The sequence below is a fragment of the Hippocampus comes genome, unplaced genomic scaffold, assembly GCF_001891065.2.
Source record: "Hippocampus comes isolate QL1 unplaced genomic scaffold, H_comes_QL1_v1.1 scaffold74, whole genome shotgun sequence".
Taxonomy (NCBI): Eukaryota; Metazoa; Chordata; class Actinopteri; order Syngnathiformes; family Syngnathidae; genus Hippocampus; species Hippocampus comes.
Genome location: NW_017804812.1, coordinates 615,069 through 632,823, shown reverse-complemented (window position 1 = coordinate 632,823; position 17,755 = coordinate 615,069). Strand labels below are relative to the sequence as shown.

At 47.5% G+C, this 17,755-nt stretch overlaps 3 protein-coding genes across 9 annotated transcripts in view; 2 read left to right on the top strand and 1 right to left on the bottom strand.

Moving 5' to 3' along the window:
* zc3h7bb (zinc finger CCCH-type containing 7Bb) overlaps positions 1–5,702 on the bottom strand; it is a 7,679-nt gene extending 1,977 nt beyond the window's left edge. Inside the window, exons 1-19 of one of the 3 annotated variants that reach the window (XM_019864287.1) lie at positions 5,175–5,702; positions 4,411–4,472; positions 4,198–4,234; positions 3,907–4,107; positions 3,618–3,776; positions 3,390–3,527; positions 3,256–3,298; positions 2,956–3,188; positions 2,533–2,824; positions 2,399–2,457; positions 2,229–2,328; positions 1,991–2,152; positions 1,696–1,901; positions 1,491–1,591; positions 1,207–1,388; positions 949–1,028; positions 522–775; positions 342–447; positions 78–186 (exon numbers count right to left, since the gene is read on the bottom strand). In XM_019864287.1, coding sequence (XP_019719846.1) covers positions 78–186; positions 342–447; positions 522–775; positions 949–1,028; positions 1,207–1,388; positions 1,491–1,591; positions 1,696–1,901; positions 1,991–2,152; positions 2,229–2,328; positions 2,399–2,457; positions 2,533–2,824; positions 2,956–3,188; positions 3,256–3,298; positions 3,390–3,527; positions 3,618–3,776; positions 3,907–4,107; positions 4,198–4,234; positions 4,411–4,469 — 2,521 coding nt within the window. In that variant the 5' untranslated portion in view covers positions 4,470–4,472; positions 5,175–5,702. The remainder of the gene's footprint in view (positions 1–77; positions 187–341; positions 448–521; positions 776–948; positions 1,029–1,206; positions 1,389–1,490; positions 1,592–1,695; positions 1,902–1,990; positions 2,153–2,228; positions 2,329–2,398; positions 2,458–2,532; positions 2,825–2,955; positions 3,189–3,255; positions 3,299–3,389; positions 3,528–3,617; positions 3,777–3,906; positions 4,108–4,197; positions 4,235–4,410; positions 4,473–5,174) is intronic. The other 2 variants (XM_019864304.1, XM_019864295.1) reach the window with 2 other exon arrangements.
* Positions 5,703–5,802: 100 nt separating this feature from the next.
* On the top strand, positions 5,803–11,002 carry rangap1b (Ran GTPase activating protein 1b). 4 transcript variants are annotated; one of them, XM_019864362.1, is made up of 16 exons: positions 5,803–5,821; positions 6,619–6,735; positions 6,826–6,953; positions 7,225–7,284; positions 7,417–7,596; positions 7,702–7,836; positions 7,925–8,083; positions 8,165–8,278; positions 8,514–8,613; positions 8,725–8,809; positions 8,885–9,053; positions 9,372–9,455; positions 9,532–9,634; positions 9,732–9,820; positions 9,933–10,054; positions 10,139–11,002. In XM_019864362.1, the coding sequence occupies exons 2-16, from the start codon at positions 6,624–6,626 to the stop codon at positions 10,215–10,217; spliced, it is 1,719 nt and encodes a 572-aa protein (XP_019719921.1). In that variant the 5' UTR covers positions 5,803–5,821; positions 6,619–6,623; the 3' UTR covers positions 10,218–11,002. The 4 variants fall into 4 exon arrangements, with proteins under 4 accessions (XP_019719921.1, XP_019719915.1, XP_019719938.1 ...); XM_019864356.1 differs by lacking the exon at positions 5,803–5,821 and adding an exon at positions 6,186–6,299; XM_019864370.1 differs by lacking the exon at positions 5,803–5,821 and adding an exon at positions 6,406–6,544.
* Positions 11,003–11,338: 336 nt separating this feature from the next.
* On the top strand, positions 11,339–17,500 carry chadlb (chondroadherin-like b). Of its 2 annotated transcripts, XM_019864325.1 has the most exons (11): positions 11,341–11,455; positions 12,658–12,834; positions 13,005–13,199; positions 13,396–13,551; positions 13,625–13,770; positions 14,475–14,756; positions 14,832–15,051; positions 15,494–15,767; positions 15,884–16,296; positions 16,428–16,594; positions 16,783–17,500. In XM_019864325.1, the coding sequence occupies exons 2-11, from the start codon at positions 12,658–12,660 to the stop codon at positions 17,075–17,077; spliced, it is 2,325 nt and encodes a 774-aa protein (XP_019719884.1). In that variant the 5' UTR covers positions 11,341–11,455; the 3' UTR covers positions 17,078–17,500. The 2 variants fall into 2 exon arrangements, with proteins under 2 accessions (XP_019719875.1, XP_019719884.1); XM_019864316.1 differs by having other exon boundaries at positions 11,339–11,455; positions 14,475–15,051.
* Positions 17,501–17,755: the final 255 nt, after the last annotated feature.

Here is a 17,755-nt window from a genome sequence, read left to right as displayed (position 1 = left end):
GGGTGGAGAGAATGACACTCGCGGATGAATATCCGAGGCACAAGGTATGACTGGATGCGGACGGAAGCGCGGCTTACAACTGTTGTTCTTCATGTACGTCCACACGTCCCTCTCCTCCAGGCTGTGGGCAAACGAGCAGTTGCCGATGTAGTGGCACTTTTTCTGCTTCATCACGTGCACGCACATCTGGGTGAAAACACCAGCAGAAGGAGAATAGTTAGAGAGTGACACTTGAGACGCCTCTTCCATTAACTCATTCGTTCAAACTGTGCTTTATGTATATTGTGGTAGACTTGATCAGGGAGGGAATGGGGCGGTGGGGGGCGGGGGTGAGCACTCACGTCGTATTGCTGCGGATAGCTGCGGGAGAAAGGGAGAGGCCGAACAACGACCCACTTCTTTTTCTCAAAGGATTTCACCAGCAACACTCGACGCTCCTTCGTCCAGCTGGCAAACAAAAGAGATTCTTCCATGTCACACGGCTTCTTGCCTTGGGGGGAGGGGGGGAGTCTATGTCTCACCTATGTCGCGCTTTGGCAGTGCAGTATTTGAGGTTCTTGTCGGGCTCGTTCACCTGTCCTTCTCGCCAGCACTGGCCGCACACAAACTTCATTTTCAGGTTGAGGGGGCGGCCCCGCCCGGTGCCGCCAAGCGCTCCCACCCCCATCCCTCCCACCGTGGAGACGCCAGCCCCGCCGATGCCATCTCCTCCCCCGACGCTGACCCCCATTCCCCCGACAGGCATGCTGCTGCTTGGGTGGGGAATGTGGATTGGCTGGAAGGGCACAAAAGAAGTTCGTGAGCAAGGGCAAATGTCCAAAGTTGACAGCTAACACAACAAGGCAAAGTGATCTTTTTTAGATGAATATTTATTATAGCCCCCAGAATACAATTCTGCCATACACCGAGGAACCCCCTGTAACTTCTCCTGTGTTATTTCCAGCCTACCCTCTGTGGCTTCTGCGCATTCTGCTCTAATCTCTGCCAATGTCTTTTGGACTCCTGCACCATCTCCTCATGGGTAATGCCTGAAGAAAATTTGGCCACAGAGAAGAATGTCAGTTCTCGCTCGATCAAAATAGCCCATTTTCATTGACCAAGCCTCTCCACCCTGCCTCCCCTTAAAAAAAAAATTCAGTCTTTCCACAGTCGATATTTTCCGATTTCTGTCGCGGTGTCAAAAAAAAGTTGGCGCTTCCCGCTTACCGGTGTCTTGTTGAAGCACCCAACATTTGAGTTCTATGACCGAGTGTGCAAAGGAGCAGCTGTCCTCGCGTTGGCAACCGTAGCGAACCTCATGGCGACACACGTCAAACTGACACAGAGGGTGGAGGGGGCGCACCTTGCTGTAGCGCACGTTGGCTGAGCGCACCACGTGCACCAGGCACCTGCAGTCACATGACACACATTAGGTTGCTGCGGGGACGTACGACCCCACCCCCCCCCAAAAAAAAAAATAAACCTGATGTTTGAAAGAACACCGTACTCACTTATTGTCATCAAACGGGTGTCGGGCTGTGAGGTTGGAGCACACCGCCAAGTTTTCTTTACTGCGCTTGCTTATGATGCGAGGCTTACTGTCAAAACATTCCTGTTGAAAGAACAAATGTGTTCAAATAAGCCTTCCTGTAATGTTCCCCCCCACTTTTTATCAAACAGAAAGAGAGGAGCGCCTTCCAGACGGTCTGATCTCACCTCACAGAGGAACATGAACATGCCCATGTGGAGCTGCAGCAGTCTCGTGACACTGAGCGCGCGCCTTTCCGTGCTCCCCAGGGGGTCGAAGAGCAGCTCTCGGCTCAGTGCGCCCTTCCTCTCCTGCGTCCACACGTTGATTTCCTCCTGGCAGTATGCGAAGGTACAGTTCTCACCGTACTGGCACTCCTGGCGTTCCTGAACCTCTGCAGGACCAGAAAAAAAGGGGGGGGGGGTGTTCGTAAAATGCGCACACTACAACTCTGCCCTATTTTGTTGAAAACGTGACACGCACCTTTACAGAGTACAAAGGCCCCTAAGAAGTTGTTGCGTGCCGGCCGGGGCCGAATCCTCTTCCAGGTGGGGTCGTCATTGTTCTTGAGGCGACACAGCAGAACGTCCCGCTTACATCGATGCGCCGCCTCCGGCTGATATTTGTAATCCATCACTCGCGGACCTGGAAGCACACGGAGAGCGAATGTTGTCGAATGCGTTCAAAATAGAGAAAAACGCAACAAGAAGAGCCAACTAACCTATTCGGCTGTAACAGGCATGGCAGGCCTGACGGAACTCGTGCGTGCCTGCCAGAGGATTCCTGGACAGCATTGAGAGGTTTGTTCCTGCTGGGCCGTTCTGGAGAGGAGGGGTGGGGAGATAATGATTTCCAGAAAAGTTCCAGAAGTATTCCAAAGCTTGGACTCACCGCTTGTGCAGAGCCGTGGTTGCGCATCCCAGGGATGAAGCTGTGACACACTCGTCCCCCTGAAAGACCACAAACACACAACGATGAGCACTCGGGGGAAATAATCAATGCTTGCAGCCAAAACTTGAACTCACCAGGGAGAGTGTACTCCGATAAAGAGTCGAGCCCGCCGGAAACGAGCCCACCTTTCCCCTCTCCGTCCACAGCTCCGCTCGAGAAGCCTCCCAAAGCGTCCTGCGCTTGGGTGGAGCCCTGGTCTCGCTGGGCCAGCGGCGAGTAAGGCTCCAGTTGGGGGAGGTCACTGATGGAGGAGCCGAAGAAGGTGGGGGCGAGCTGGGCTGACGGGGCGGGCAGGTTGGGGGAGTAAGGGGGCCGCAGACCCACCGCTGTGTTTGGTAGGTTGGTGGGGATGGCGCCTGCAGGACCCTAGACCGGTACACAAGAAAATCAGGTTTCTAAACGTGGTATCTGTACATCTCCGTTACATTGGGGAGATGGTTATTGCTGTTCCGAAATAATATCGTTCGATAGGATAGGAGGTTTACTTGCTCCCCGACCTCACTGACTTTCTTGGGGATGCTTTCCAGGAGACTGTCCAGCTCGTCCTTGATCACGCTGCCGCATTCGTCCATGTGTTCGGACACGGGCACAGAGTACGGCATCGGCGGCAGGGACTGGCTGCCCGGGCTCTCCGACAGATCCGCGCACGGCGTCAGGACGGCGGGATCGTCGCTGACTGGGATGGGTGTGGCCAGAGGGGCCGGGATGCACTGGGCGTTGGACAAGTCTGCTGAAGGTGTGCAAAAATAGGAGGTCACAAGAAGTAAGTGGAGCGATCGGAGGTTTCTTTGCCATACCTGGTCCCATGTCGCCCAGAGACTCCATCCCATTGGAAGACGACTAAATGACGAAAAGCAGTTCGTTAATAGCCAGCGCGCGAGTCGGCTAACGTTTGATTTCAGCATCGATAAGGCGTGACGTTAACACACACCTCCCCAGTGGGCGGGGACGTCTCGCCAAGACTCTCTGCCTCCGTGGCCGTGGACTCGGTCTGGCTGATGTAGGCTTTACGGCCCTTAAGGCCCAGCTTATTGGCCAGATCCTGAGCTAAATCACATACCTGGCGGTCCTGGAAAGCAAAAAACACAAAGGAAAGAATGGGGTGGGGAGGTGTAAATAAAAAGGGCTGCACTTAAAAATTTGGAAGCAAATAACATACATGCGGTTCTGTGAGGAGACATTTGGTCCCGCACTCGTACGCCTCTCTGAGTCGTCCCATTTCTCTCAGGCACAGCGCCTTGCGGTAGAGAGCCTTGCGACTACCTTCGGATACAAACAGCGCACTATCACAGTCCTGAATGCCGCGCTCGAATTCCCTCTGAGGAGAAAAACAAGCAACAAGCATTTAGGTTCGCACACAACCTGTCGAAAATTCGGCAAGTTTAGTGAAGAGCTAGGCAGTGCAAAGAAAAACTTCTGAGCACGGTACAAGATGCAATTCCCCTCACAATTTGGTAGAAGGCGGCAGCCCTGTTGACGTAGAGGCCCTCCAGCAGCTTGTGGGGGATGATGAGGGCCTCGGCCTGGGCGTAACGGGCGACACTGATCCCTTCTCCGTATTGCTGGGCTGCCTGACGACAGTCGCCGTCGCGTCGGAAGCAGGCGTTGCCCTCGTCCAGGAGGTTACACACCAACTGAGTCAGAAAAGCCTGAAAGGCATATAGAAATAAGGCCATGAATATAGAACGCAGAACTGCACTGCATACAAATAAATGCATTGAAGAGGAAATTATTCAAACCTCATAATTCTCCGGCTCGGGGAAAGGCAATGAAGACCTGAAACGGATATTACAAGTCACCACTTTAGTCTCAATAACAAAGGGACAATGTCGACTATTTTATACATCCATATTCTTTTCGTTAACTAAAGTTAACCTTTTTTAAAGTTGGATTCAGATACATAATGCTTTTAAAACACATTTTTTAAAATGTAAACTTTTGTTTTGACTTACTGGATAAAACTCATTGCTTTCTGGATTTCCTCTCTTCGTTTGAGTCTATCTGAGTCCATTGCCTGAGGATGGAAGCAAATGGAAATGTTACTTATTTTCACATTTGCCATGGTCTGAATATTCCCTCCTAAATCGGCAGTGCAACGATAACTTGCTCTACATTACGGGGTTGTTCGAAATGTCAAAATTGCTGGCTCCATGTATTGGCAGGGCCTACCGTAAACACGGTGACGAAATGACGGCGCTGGTTCGACTACAAACAGCGGGATGACGCAGAAGGTGAAACGAGGGTCAATATTCTTCATCTTAAAAATGAAATTGAACACACTAGCGACATTTTTTGATGTCTAAAGTACAATGATTGGTTCGCGAGCCCCGGAGCTTAGCATTGTTGACATGCTAACTCGCGTTAATCGACAATACTGTACCTGCTTCACTTGAAGGATGCACCGGCAAAACTGACTTAAAATGGACATCGAGTTGTGGGCTTAGCCGATATTAATGTGAACATTAAAGCGATCAAAGGGTAATCACTGTTCGACCTGCTACCGCTAGTCGTGCTAAAAGCTAACGAGTGCGACCCGAGTGAAATTAGATTTAGCTTTCGAAGTGTATGCATATTGAGGTGGTTAGCGTCTTGTCGGTTAATGTCTACGTTATATTCATGCTGGCTGGCTGCAGTTGTGTATATTTAACAAAAGAAGATGAGTTGACGACAGCGAGTAGCTAGCAAGTAGTCCCTCTTCTTTTTGAGCACAACTCACCCCACAGTTAAGTTTCAAGCGTTTCGGATCACTGATAACTTCACGAAGCGTTAAAGGCGATAAAGACGGGAGGAAATAGACAACTAGTAGTCACGATCCAGGCAGCATATTTGGAAATTTGGTGTGCTTGTCATTGATTTGTAGACGAAGCACGATTTTTTTACGAGCTACAGCTGTTGAACTGCTTGCTGGCTAATGTTAGCCTTCTCTCTGCTAGCTGTTTGGGCTAGTGCAGTATGGCAACAAGTTTCAAACGAAAATCTGCCACAAGGGGACAGCAAAGTCGTGTGGTTATATAGGCTGTGTTTGGTGTTCATTCACTCATTCCCAACTCCGTACTCGCGGTGCTGCAGAGATTTTCATATACTATACAGTGATGGACTATACGTAGCGCGATCACCAGTTAAATGGAAAATAGTTTTAGAAAACCACTCGTGCGCAGCGTTATTTACATCATTTCGGGCGCACCGTCAATTACGTCATTGTTGTCGCATATTTAAACGTGGCTGATCGGTCAGCTGGGGGAAATTGCTTCAAAAGATTGAAGTAATAAATAATTAGAACACAACAGTATATTGTTTTAAGTTTAACAGGGGGCCTAAAGAGGCGTCGCTCGAAAATGCCACCATCTGAACTCTAGAGCCCATGTGATTATTTCTTTAATTTTGTTTGGAATAAAACATTTATTGTGCTCACGAGAAAATGTGTTTCTCCACAACGAAGCAGCTCTTAATGGGAAAATTCTATTTAAACTCTGTATTGTATTGGTCAAACAATTTATCGTCATTTTTCTACATTTTTCTTAGAATGCTTACTATAAAAGTGCCGGGATTTTTTTTAACCCGGAAATGTGTGACGTTATGGTGCAACGTTATATTTACCACAGACAATAAAATGCAGATCTATAAATATTTTTTTCCAATGTCTTAGGTTATGTATGTACGTTACTAGTTAACGTGACGAAAGTGGACATTTAAAATAAATTCATTATGTTTCCCGCTTGCGTGACGTAACGACCAAAAAGAAAACCCGGAAAACGTTGCGTTACACGTTGATTAACCGGCGCGCGTTTACTCACCGGCCGGCGTGTTTTCGCGATCATTTCTGTGGAATTCGTTGTCGGCGGTAAGCTATTTCGCTTTCTTCCATTATCTGCCGTCATATAGTGACGAATGGATGAGCATCAAACTCATTATTTCTTGGCAAAGGGTGGGCGAAGCGCGCTGAGAGCCAGTGGGTCTGTCCATAAACCCACCGGAGTAGCACCTGCTAGTTTCCACTGAGCTAACTGCCCCGGCGTCTTTGTTATTACATTTTTTTGAATTGAACGTCAGTTGTACGTTCAACAGACTCAACTGAACGTCATTCTGGTAGATTTGGTCTGCTCATGTTGTCCAAAATGTATCACCAATGACCTAACGCTTGTCTTTGGATGTCTCCTTAGACATCATGGCTGCAGATGACATAGCCCAGCTGGTTAATGTTCTTTCCAAGACCCATTTAGGAGATGGAGAGCTAAACTATAAAGGCCTGGGGCTTAAAATGGACAATGCAGAATCAGGTTTGGGCGCCAGCCAGTCTAAACGGATGTCAATCAGATGCTCCCTGTTTTATTAAAGACGTTTATTTTTTACAATGTGTGCTCCTACAGTGGAGGAGCTTGTCCAGGAGATCGAACAGCACCAGGATTTGAAAGTCTTGCGCTTGGAGGGAAACACGTTGGGTGTGGATGCAGCCAGAGCCATTGGCAAAGCACTGGAAAGTAAAGATCAGCTTCAGGTACACATTATCAAGGCAAAGAACTTTTGTCTTACCGTATGTATGACTTTGTTACACACTGACTCTATGATACATAGACTGTAATGATTCCTAGCCAGGGTGCCATAGCAAACAAGTGTGCCGTGAGAGATCGTGAATGGTACCATGGGGAAATTCTCCAGTTTCACATAATGTGTCTGCAAAGTATTATTTATGAATTACAAATATACCTTGGGTCTTCTATGACAGTAACATTGATCACCTGTCTTTTTTTTTTCTTTTTTTTTTAAAGAGATGTTACTGGAGTGACCTTTTCACTGGAAGACTACGCTCCGAAATCCCAGTGGCCCTGGTGAGAAGCTCCCCGAATCAAGACTCATCTAAACCACATTCATGACTTTATATGTTGTACATTGCCGGCATTAGCATGCTTCGGTGGAATCGCAAAGTACAGTTCTAAAATTTCTTTTTATGTTTTCATCAGAGATCTCTGAGTAGTGGATTAATGATTGCCGGGGCCCGTCTAACCGCACTGGACTTGAGTGACAATGCTTTTGGACCGGATGGCGTCAAGGGGATCGATCAGCTACTCAGAAGCGCCGCGTGCCACACCTTGAGGGAGCTAAAACTCAACAATTGTGGGATGGGAGTCGGAGGAGGAAAGGTGAGCTCGGAGGAGATGAGAAATCATGACAAACCACCGCTAAATACTTTCACACTGTTTTTTCTTTGTCGAACTGATCATGAAAATGCTTTGTGGTCTCTATAGATTCTTGCTGAAGCACTGATGGAGTGCCACAGACAGTCGTTGGTCGTGGGTACGCCACTCAGACTCAGAATATTTGTTGCTGGGAGGAACCGCTTGGAAAACGAAGGGGCCAGTGCCTTGGCCAGGGCCTTTCAGGTACGAGTATCTACATGATTGACACGACTTTGAATACACCGGCTTCAGGTAGAAATAACAAATTAGATTTATTTATGTGACACTTCAGCTGATGGGGAGCCTGGAAGAAGTCCACATGCCGCAGAACGGCATCAACCACGCGGGCGTGACGGCTTTGGCCGCGGCCATGCGACACAACGCGGATCTGCGCGTGCTCAACCTCAATGACAACACCTTCACAAAGAGGGGAATGTTGGCCATGGCTCAGGTGAGGCCTCTCGACTCGCAACACATTCATCACACAAAATCATTCCTAACGCTGGTTTTCTACTCCTGTCGGCCACTACAGGCTTTGGAGCACCTGAGGAACATCCAAGTCATCAACTTTGATGACTGCTTAGTCCGTTGCGAAGGCGCCATCGCCCTGGCGGCAGTCCTCAGAGAAGGATTGCCGGTCCTCAAGGTCGCTTTCACGCTTTTGCTTAACTAATATTTGGACTAATTGACAGGCAATCACAGTCTCTAACGTTTTTTTCTAGGTTTAAAACTGTCAGTGAAACTCCAATTTGCCAACTTTTCTCCAATGGTGTTCAAATCTGATTTGATGCTGGCCTGCATGACAAAATTCAGATGTTGGTCTCCAGACAAGACAAGACGTAGACTGCCGTATGACATGATTGTGTCACGTCTGCCGACAGGAGCTGAATCTGTCCTTTGGCGAAATCACAGAGGCGGCGGCCCTCGTGGTGGCACAGGCGCTCTTGGACAAGCCTCACATGGAGAAAGTGGATCTGAACGGTAGACACATGAAGCACTCAACAGCCAAGACGGAGAAGATTATGTCTTTGTCTTTCTGCGTATGACCTGTGCGTCTCTGTGTGTGTCTGTGTCCGCGGTTGGCCGTGACAGGCAACTGCCTCGGGGAGGAGGGCTGTGAGGCTCTAAGGGGAGCGATGGAGGGCCAGGACAAAGGAGACATGCTGGCCTCACTCAGGTAAAAAAAAAAAAAAAATGGAGTAAGTGCAGTTTGCTCAGAGTGACTCTAATTCCAATGGTTGTTTCTTCGTAGTGATGATGAGGGAGAAGCTGGTGAAGAGGATGAAGAAGATGACGATGAAGGACAGGATGATGATGATGCTGATGCAAGTAATGGATATCATGATTGGAACGAAGAAGACTTTGTTAAAGAAAATGGAACCACAGCAAATGAAGAGAGTCCTTATCAATCCCAGTGTCCTGTAAGACGACAGTCGTTGTTTGTGTCAAACTTTATCCTATTCCAACCATTTCTGTATTTTGGGTTATTTGTTGCCAAGAGTAGGTCATAATCGGAGAAGTGTCTTTTATGATGCAGTGCAGTTCATGACCACCACAATGATAAATGAATTCATCAAATACTGTAGCTCGTGGACAGAAATGGAGCATTGTTACCTTTGTTAAGGCAAATGTCGCCTTTTGTACCTTACGTTGGGGCAGGTGAGTGAGTGTAGATAAAGAACAGCTGTTTTTTTTTTTTTTTTTTTTTTTTTTTTTTTTGTGTGTGTGTGACACCTTAGGAAGAGGTCGTCTCTTTTCTTGATTGCCCGTCTGCCGTGAAGCTTCTTGAGCTGGGAGAGATGAGGAGACATCTGCTACCGGAGGTGGGGAGGGAAAAAAAAAATTCAGAGTGACAGCATGATTTTGTGTACACTTGACAATATTCCTTCCTTTCATCAGGTGAACATTTTGGATCCACACAAGGCCGTCGAGGTCCTTCTCAAAGTGGGTTCTTTGTACAGCGAGGAAGCAGTGGCGAAGACTGCAGTGCTGGAAACTTTTGGTAAGGTGGTACTTTAGGGGAGAAACTGGGGATGGATCTGGTCCCACTTGTCTTTTGTCCTCTGAGAGACGTGCTAAGAAATGTCTCCATCTCATAGACATGCTGTTGAGGAAGCTTCTGTCTGGCTCGGCTCTCCAGGCTTACACCAGCCTCTCCACACTGCTGGTCCTCATAGGAGCCCTCAAGGTACCACCAGAGCCTCCTCTCACAATGGTTCCAAAGAACTATGTTGAAGTGAGGGGAAGGAAGCCCTCGCTAATAGATTTCCTTTGCCACTATTTCTGTTCGTGTGTTTCAGGGGGAAGGGAAGAGGAAAAAAGTGCCACTTGCACCGGGCCTGTTGTTGTGTTTGGAGCACGCGGTCCAGCAGGACTACTTGGCCCAGCACCACGCCTCACTGCTTCACACCATCCTGTCTAAGTAGGGACGACATCTTCACAATGCCACGGTGCCATTCTGGGGTGTTTGTTTATACGCGGCGCTCGTTTCTGTGCATCTCTCCAGGAATCGCGAGGCTCTCAAGTCATGCAGCGGCAGCGGGGACAGGTTAAGGTCCGCGCTTGAGAAGAGGTGCCTTGAATAAACCCAGTTAACCACCAACAGGTTACACACGAACACACTGGGATGTACTGGGGTAGATTTTCTCTAAAATAGAGGCTTCTGCCACCACTTGATTTCCATCCATTTGTATATTTTTTTAAAGGCATCTCCTCATTTTTTTGATTCAGTCGAGGGATTTATATTTTTTTATAGAAAATACACAGAAGGGAGAACAAAATGGAGGGTTAGTTGTTGAGGTGGGTAAAAGTTTACAGTAAACTGGCAGCTTTTTGTTCTGTTTTGAAAGTATGCACTTTTACACTGCTTCAAAAGGGTTTTATTCGTAGAGGCACTCCCTACTGTTACTACATCCATATCAGTTCATTATTTGACAGCTCTCTTTGACCCTGGAAATAGACAATCAAAACAAATGTTCCTCACTCTTGTTGGTGTGTACCGTTTTTTTAAAACGTAAAGAACATTTTGACACTGAAGGTCCAAACTGCCCAATTCCAATTGAATGTGATGTCAATTTCAACACAGCCTATCCTGTACAGGGTCGCCGTCCCTTATTCTCTCTGAAAATGGAAAAGTGGAAAAGGGAAAACCTATGAAAACATTATCCTTTTTTTTGTGTCATTCAGCAGTCTTAAAAAAATCATGTGTTCCACTTTTGAGATCACATGTCGAATTCCACAATTACCTCATGTGCTTAAAAATTCTGATGTAACTGCGCATTTGAAGGAAAAGGAAATATCCTGTAATTGCGTTTTAAACATGTTGACTTGTACTGAATCCTCACAAATAGAGCTAATCCAACAAGCCTGACTCTGGTTTTGTCTGTTGTCAAATTACCCATCTCTCCCCCCCTCTTTCTTCAATAGTGATACATTTGCTGTTTTATCCTATAAAGACAACAGTGACATCCTTGGGTACATTTTCTAGTGCAGACTGATGAGCAATACACAGCTAAATCGGCAATGCAGGTGCGATGCACTCTGTAATTAAATTTCTGTAAAACAACACCCGCAATGGACACCATTTAACTCCGAAAATGTTAATATGACACTTCAGGGGTTGAAATCAAATCCCTGAAATGTTTACACATTTTTTTTTCCATGTGGTCTGTGTGTGCGTGTGTGTGTGTGGGTGGGGGGGGGGGGGTTAGAGTGGGCGTATTAGTGAACGAGGGATTAAACCCAGTTTGTTTTGGATTGGGAAGGGGGCAGCAGCCCGTGAGAGACAGCCGGTAGAACCCACCAGCAAACGCACGGACCCAAGGTGAGTTCACTTTACAGCCTAAACCTGTTTGAAAATATGACTTATTCTTACTCACAAGAAGTTAAAAAATTAGCAGTCACCGCATGTGCGATACTAACAACTTTTTTTGAGGACATCTACGTCAATAAAACGGGGCGAGGGGGTTTAATCTGGATTGATATACGGCGTTTCGAGTTTACGAACGGTGTGCCATATACTTCACAACGGTGACAAAACAGCACGCTCACTACTGTTGTTTTTAATATTTATAGCCTAGACGTGTTTTTCACCCAAATATTAACTTTGTGACTTTAGTACTAACTGAAATTAGCGCAGGTTAGTGAGCAAGACGGCGATGCGGCAGAGTTGATGCACACTTTTACCCCTTTTGCTCAAGCGCACACATTCAGTGCAAAACCCTTTTTGGCACCGGCTTCTCGGGAGAGACACTGGGCGTCTTTGTGCACAACCGGCGAGTCTGCATGCGTGCTCCTTCTGCGGTCAGCACTGTTGATCTCAGGTGGGGTGGGGGGGATGCGCCCAAATATTCCTGGAGGCGGAGGAAATTCCCCCGGCTCTCATTTCTTGGGCCTCTCTCTCTCTCTCTCTCTCTCTCTTTCCCTTGTAACAAAACATTAATTAGATGTTTTTGTCATGATGTGAGGACACCGAAAAGTTGAATTTCTAAATTATCGCTTGTCCTCATTAGGTTCACTGGTGAATTTTACCCCATCCCAGCCGACTCTTGAGTTAGTGACCAGTCAATCACAGGCCACTAATAGAGACAGACCACCTTTCACACAGTTACTGAATGGAAATGGAACCCGCAGCTTGCACCAAAGTCGGCCGAGTGAACGTTACACCGTCGGCGACTCCAAATTTCTTCGTGTGGAGATTTCCGAGCCCATTGTTGAGGATCAAGGCGGTTGATCCAACATGGGAATGTGGTTTTAAGGCATTCCAGTGAGCACTGTGGCTGGCTCATCTTGCCAAAGTGGCACTAATCCCCCCCACCCCCCTCTGAGAGCCCCACCCCTTAAAGTGTAGAGTCACATTCATTTTAACCATCAAATGCAGTCCTGGCTCATAATGTCAATCAATCTACATTGTATCCTCTCCCTAAGAACCCAGCTCATTTTGTTCATGTTCTAAAATAAAGCCCGCCTGTGTCTCGCTCTCCATTTAGCACGCTTGACAAAAACCCTCCTATTTGGCGCTTTCAGATGTACTCCCGGCTCTCTCCTGACACCCTGTTGCTTCCGCTGATCGGCCTTACGTTCCTCTTCCTCCCCGCGGCGCACCCTGCAAAATGCCCGAAGCAATGTGTGTGCGACCAGATTCAGCTCACCGTCACCTGCGTCAACAAGAACCTGACCGAGGTTCCTCCCACTGTGGACGAGGTACGAATAGTATCAATTCTCCATTTGCATGTTTGCCAATTTTGGTGACCAGGAACAGTTGAAGTGAGTTGAAGAACTTCTTTTGGACCGAAGTCATCTTTTGGTACCAAAATGAGTGATGCCAGTAACACTCACTTGCAGATTTTCACTTTGCTTTCCTCTGTGCGTAGATTACAGTGAAATTGGACCTTCGAGGGAATGACATCCAGGAACTCCCCACCGGAGCTTTCAGACAAACCCCGTACCTCACTCACCTATCTCTGCAGCGCTGCAACATCCGTAGGGTGAAGGAGGGAGCGTTCCGAGGCCTCGGCCGCCTGGTCTTCCTCAACCTGGCAAGCAACAACATTGACATCCTCTACCAGGTGGCCAATCCATGCCCTCTTAAAATTCCTGGGCTCAACGTAACCCAAATTGGGTGCAATACCTGACCCAGTGCTTGTTCGAAATGGTTTATTTATCTGAAAATGTTACATTTCCAACAACTCGAGTACACAAAATGCAATTTGCTGGGTCAAAATACAGTAATTAACCAATTAAGCTTTGCTCTGTGACATACAGGAGTCCTTCGACGGTCTATCCTCGCTGAAGCAGCTCATGATTGACCGGAACCGCGTTGAGGAGATCCAGCCCGGAGCGTTCTCGCAGCTCGGCTTCCTCAACCTGCTCTCGCTTACGCACAACCAGCTCGTCTACATCCCAAACATGGCCTTCCAGGTAAGCACGACGACAGCCTCATGCACTGCCGCGTGAACGTCAAAAGAGATGGATTGTCTCTCCTCCCCGACAGGGCTTGCAGAACATCAAGTGGCTTCGCCTCAGTCACAACTCTCTCAACTACTTGGACATCGAAGCCTTTGCGGGCTTGTTCACGCTGAATCGGCTCAGTCTGGACCACAACGAGCTGCAGTTTTTCCCAACCGAGACCATGACCAGGTGGGCTCACATTAGAGCTGGGTGATGATACAGTATAATGGCAACGACTAAATCAGATCATCACTCAGCTTTCATGGAAGAAATTTTACAGAAATCTAAGAATATTTACAGTTGAACGGCTAAAATTCCAAGGATTTAGACCATTATAAAGTGAATAAGCTCTCAAAACTCATCCATTTTCTGATATATGCTATACAATACATCCTGATTTATATAGCGCTTTCACAATAGCTGCAGCTGTAACAAAGCGTTTAACAAAACAGTTAAATAAAATAATAAACAACAGTATATGAGAATAAATTGAGGCTGCTTTTTTGTTGCATTAAAAAATGCATTTAATTCATTTTACCGCTAAGGCTGTTGTGAAAGCGCTATATCAATAACCGTATCATGATAATAAATGACAATAAAAATGTCTTGAGGTACATTTTAGACATTGCAATTCTGATATTGCAATATTGTATTCAACATTAATTAATATGGCATGTTTTTACAATGTGTTGCTTTGGCGCCATCTTGTGGCGTTTTAGGCCATTGCACAAAATAGCCACATAATATGTTCCGATTCCGCAAATAGCTGAGTACAGGCTCCCCCCAAAATATAAAGAATAAATACACGAACGAACTTAATAGTTGTATTAATGAATCGGCAGTGGTTCAATCTAGTCAGATACTGACAATAACATGGAACCCTCTTTGGATAGATTGCCAGGAGTGACCCGCCTGGACATGGGTTACAACCCCATGACGTACCTGGGTGAGGAGTCCGTATCGATGGCCAAGCTGAGTCACCTCTTCCTGGACCACATGTCCCTCCAGGACCTGGCCAACACGGCCGTATCCAAGTCCCCCGGCCTCACCCACTTGGATCTCAGCCACAACCAGCTCCGTGTCATCCAACCGTTCTCGGATGGCACCCCGAATCTGGCACGGCTCCACCTGGCCGGAAACCCCATTTACTGTAACTGCTACATGCGTCCGCTCAGGTACCAGCAAGCCCCTCTCAGCACACCAATCTCTCTGGACTCCACTCTGGATTTTTATTTTCCGCTGTGTTACAGGGAGTGGGCCATCCGTAGTAAGGTGAAGCTGGTGGGAACATGCGCGGGACCTTCACATCTCTCCGGAGAAATGCTGGAGGCCGTCCACCCTCCGGAGTTACGCTGTCAGACTCAGGAGGCCATGCTGAAGGCGGAGTTTGAGGAAGCAAATAGAAGAGCGCCGCCACCCACCGAGGAGCCGGAGAGCAAAGTCAAATGTCCCGCAAATTGCGTCTGTGAGGTGAGCCCGGCTATTATGAAAGGAACGTCACTCAATGTGTCATTTCTTGCTCTTTTTCAATTAAAGAGTAACTGGAGCAAGTGTATGTAACCTTTAATGAGCCAAGGAGCTTCATTTCGTGACTTAAAAGTCAGTGAAAATACCATCTAGAGTGGTCCCTTAAGATACAAGTGCGGATTTCTGTTGCCTTTTTGCTTTAATTTGAGAGCAAACATTTGTGTGACAAGTTTTTCAAAAAAAGAGGCTTCAAGGTGCACATTGCCACTCCCGGTTAAAGTTTACAGTCAAACAGAGTTACACATCATGTATATAAAAGAATCAGATAATCTTCTGTTTAAGTCACCTAGCTCTATGCTAACACAGAATGGGAAACGCCATAGATGGGCTAATGAGGTAAGAAAGGAGAATATTTTTAACTTCCCCATTTCTTGCATGATATCAGATCGAGGCGCACCATTCCTCCTGTGAGAACCGCGGTCACACCAAAGTTCCTCGGGGTTTCTCTCCGGACACGCGCCTCCTGGACCTGCGCGGCAACAACTTCCACTACATCCCGAGCAACAGCTTCCCCGGCGTGTCCCAGGTGGTGTCGCTGCACCTGCAGCGCTGCAAAATCGTGGAGGTGGAGAACGGAGCCTTCAATGGCATGAAGGGCCTCATTTACTTGTACCTCTCGGAAAATCTCATCTCATCCCTCAGCCCTGAAGCATTTAAAGGTATTTGGAATACACAAACGTAAACAGATCTCTTAGTATGAGAGTCAAATGCAGGGGGCAATTTTGGAATGGAATGAGGGTTGGCCCACCCCGTGAGTTCTCCCGTTTCTTCACAGGACTCCCTCAGCTGACTTACCTCCACCTGGAGAAGAACAACTTCAGCGTCTTCCCGAAAGGAGCCTTCAAATTGCTTCCGGGACTACTTGCACTTCATTTGGAAAACAACTCCATTGCCAAGCTTGAGGCGAACGCCCTGAATGGCGCCGAGAGCCTCAGAGCCCTCTACCTCACCGGGAACGCCGTTGACCACGTGTCACCTAAGGCTCTGGAGCAGGCCGCTGACCTCGATACGCTCCACCTGGCAGGGAACAAACTAAAGGAAGTGCCCACTGAAGCCTTGAGCAAGTTGGGGAACGTGAAGGACCTGAGACTGTCAGGGAACGTCATTCGCTGGGTGGGACCGAATGCTTTCCAGCCGTTGGGGAACTCACTGAGGGAGCTTTATTTGGATCATATGGGATTGGAGAAGGTGAGTGGAGCTTGTTCCCGTCGTGTCCTCAGAAATGATTTTTATTGAGTTTGAATGGATGACTTTCAACATGGCCAGACCCACTGAATCTCCGGGTTTCATCTTTTTTTTTTAACCTCCTCTCCCACCAGATGTCGCAGAATTCCTTGGCAGGCTTAGGTCCGGGTTTGAGGAGTCTCTTCCTGGAGGGTAACCAACTGGAAGAGGTGCCGGACCTCCATCCGCTCACCTCCTTGGAGGTCATCAACCTGGCCGACAACCCTCTGATGTGCGACTGCCCTCTGCTGCCACTACGCCTGTATGACAACTTTTTGCTCAATTTATTCATTGTTTGGGGCTGACTGAAGTTTAATATGAATGATTTGGCACCCGTGAATCTAGACTAGATCGGTGGTTTGGCATAATAGATTTGTCAATCCGAAATCACTCTCACCTTTTTGTGGCAGATCCCACATTTTCAATATGTTCCCTTTAATCTCCTCCTAGCTGGATTGAGAAAGTCAACCTCAAGGTGCGAGCCACCTGTGCCAACCCGCCTGAGCTGAAGGGTCGCAGAGTCAAAGACGTCCATGTTTTCAAGGCCTGTCCGGGAGGCGAAGCCCTCCCCTCTGTTCCCGGCATTGCCCCGAAACGCGCCAAGACGCCGAAGGCCACGAAACCCAAGCCGGCGCACCTCGGCGGCAGTGTAATGCAGGGTAAGATGCTCAAAAGCAACTTCAAACTTCGCAAGAGTCCAAAGACGAAAGCAGCCAAGAAAACAAAGAGACTGAGCAAGGTGTGAACATGCTGTGTGCTTACTAAACCAAAACTACACGTTTCAAGTTTGCAGTCTGTTCTCAGATGAAAACAAGCATTCAGTCAGTCTTCATAGCCTTAGATGCACATTATCAATGACGGCCATGTTTTGTTTGTTGTTTTTTTTCTTTCAACTTAAATGATCAGGATCGTTAATCAGGCTCCTTTAGAGGTTGCCGATGAGCTGATCACTTGAATCCGGTACATTGGAAGAGGGAAAACATGCAGGATAGCGGCCCCTCGAGGACCGAAGCTTGACACCTGCACGAGCATTTGCAGTGGTCATGAATACAGAACTGACAATTGGCCTCATGCTGGCAAAACTGCACTGCGCAGATTTGCAAATACATATCGTCTCTCTGTGGGGTGCCTGCCCGCCCATCAAGTGTGAAATAAAACATCCAAGTAAGTCTTCTGTTATCTGCTTATTTCGGAAAACATGTCTCCAAGTGAGCAGTACTGCACTTCCACTTTCGGCTGTTAGCGAAGAGCAGTGGCGATCCAAAATGGAATAGCACACTGTGCAAGGCCCCTGCTTTTGCGCTCCCCCCACCAACACAGATTTTAAAAAAGAAATTACACACAAGCACACACAATTGAGTCAACCTCATTTTCTTTAAAAATTAATTGAAATATAAACCAAAGAAAAAAATCCATTACAATC

Excerpts from the sequence above, each read along its gene's own strand:
- rangap1b (XM_019864362.1), top strand. The coding sequence starts at position 6,624 with ATGGCTGCAGATGACATAGCCCAGCTGGTTAATGTTCTTTCCAAGACC. Across the intron at positions 7,597-7,701 it reads TGGGAGTCGGAGGAGGAAAG|ATTCTTGCTGAAGCACTGAT; the intron begins GTGAGCTCGGAG and ends TGGTCTCTATAG. Across the intron at positions 9,054-9,371 it reads CTTATCAATCCCAGTGTCCT|GAAGAGGTCGTCTCTTTTCT; the intron begins GTAAGACGACAG and ends GTGACACCTTAG.
- chadlb (XM_019864316.1), top strand. The coding sequence starts at position 12,658 with ATGTACTCCCGGCTCTCTCCTGACACCCTGTTGCTTCCGCTGATCGGC. Across the intron at positions 13,771-14,474 it reads CCAACCGAGACCATGACCAG|ATTGCCAGGAGTGACCCGCC; the intron begins GTGGGCTCACAT and ends CTCTTTGGATAG. Across the intron at positions 15,052-15,493 it reads CCGCAAATTGCGTCTGTGAG|ATCGAGGCGCACCATTCCTC; the intron begins GTGAGCCCGGCT and ends GCATGATATCAG.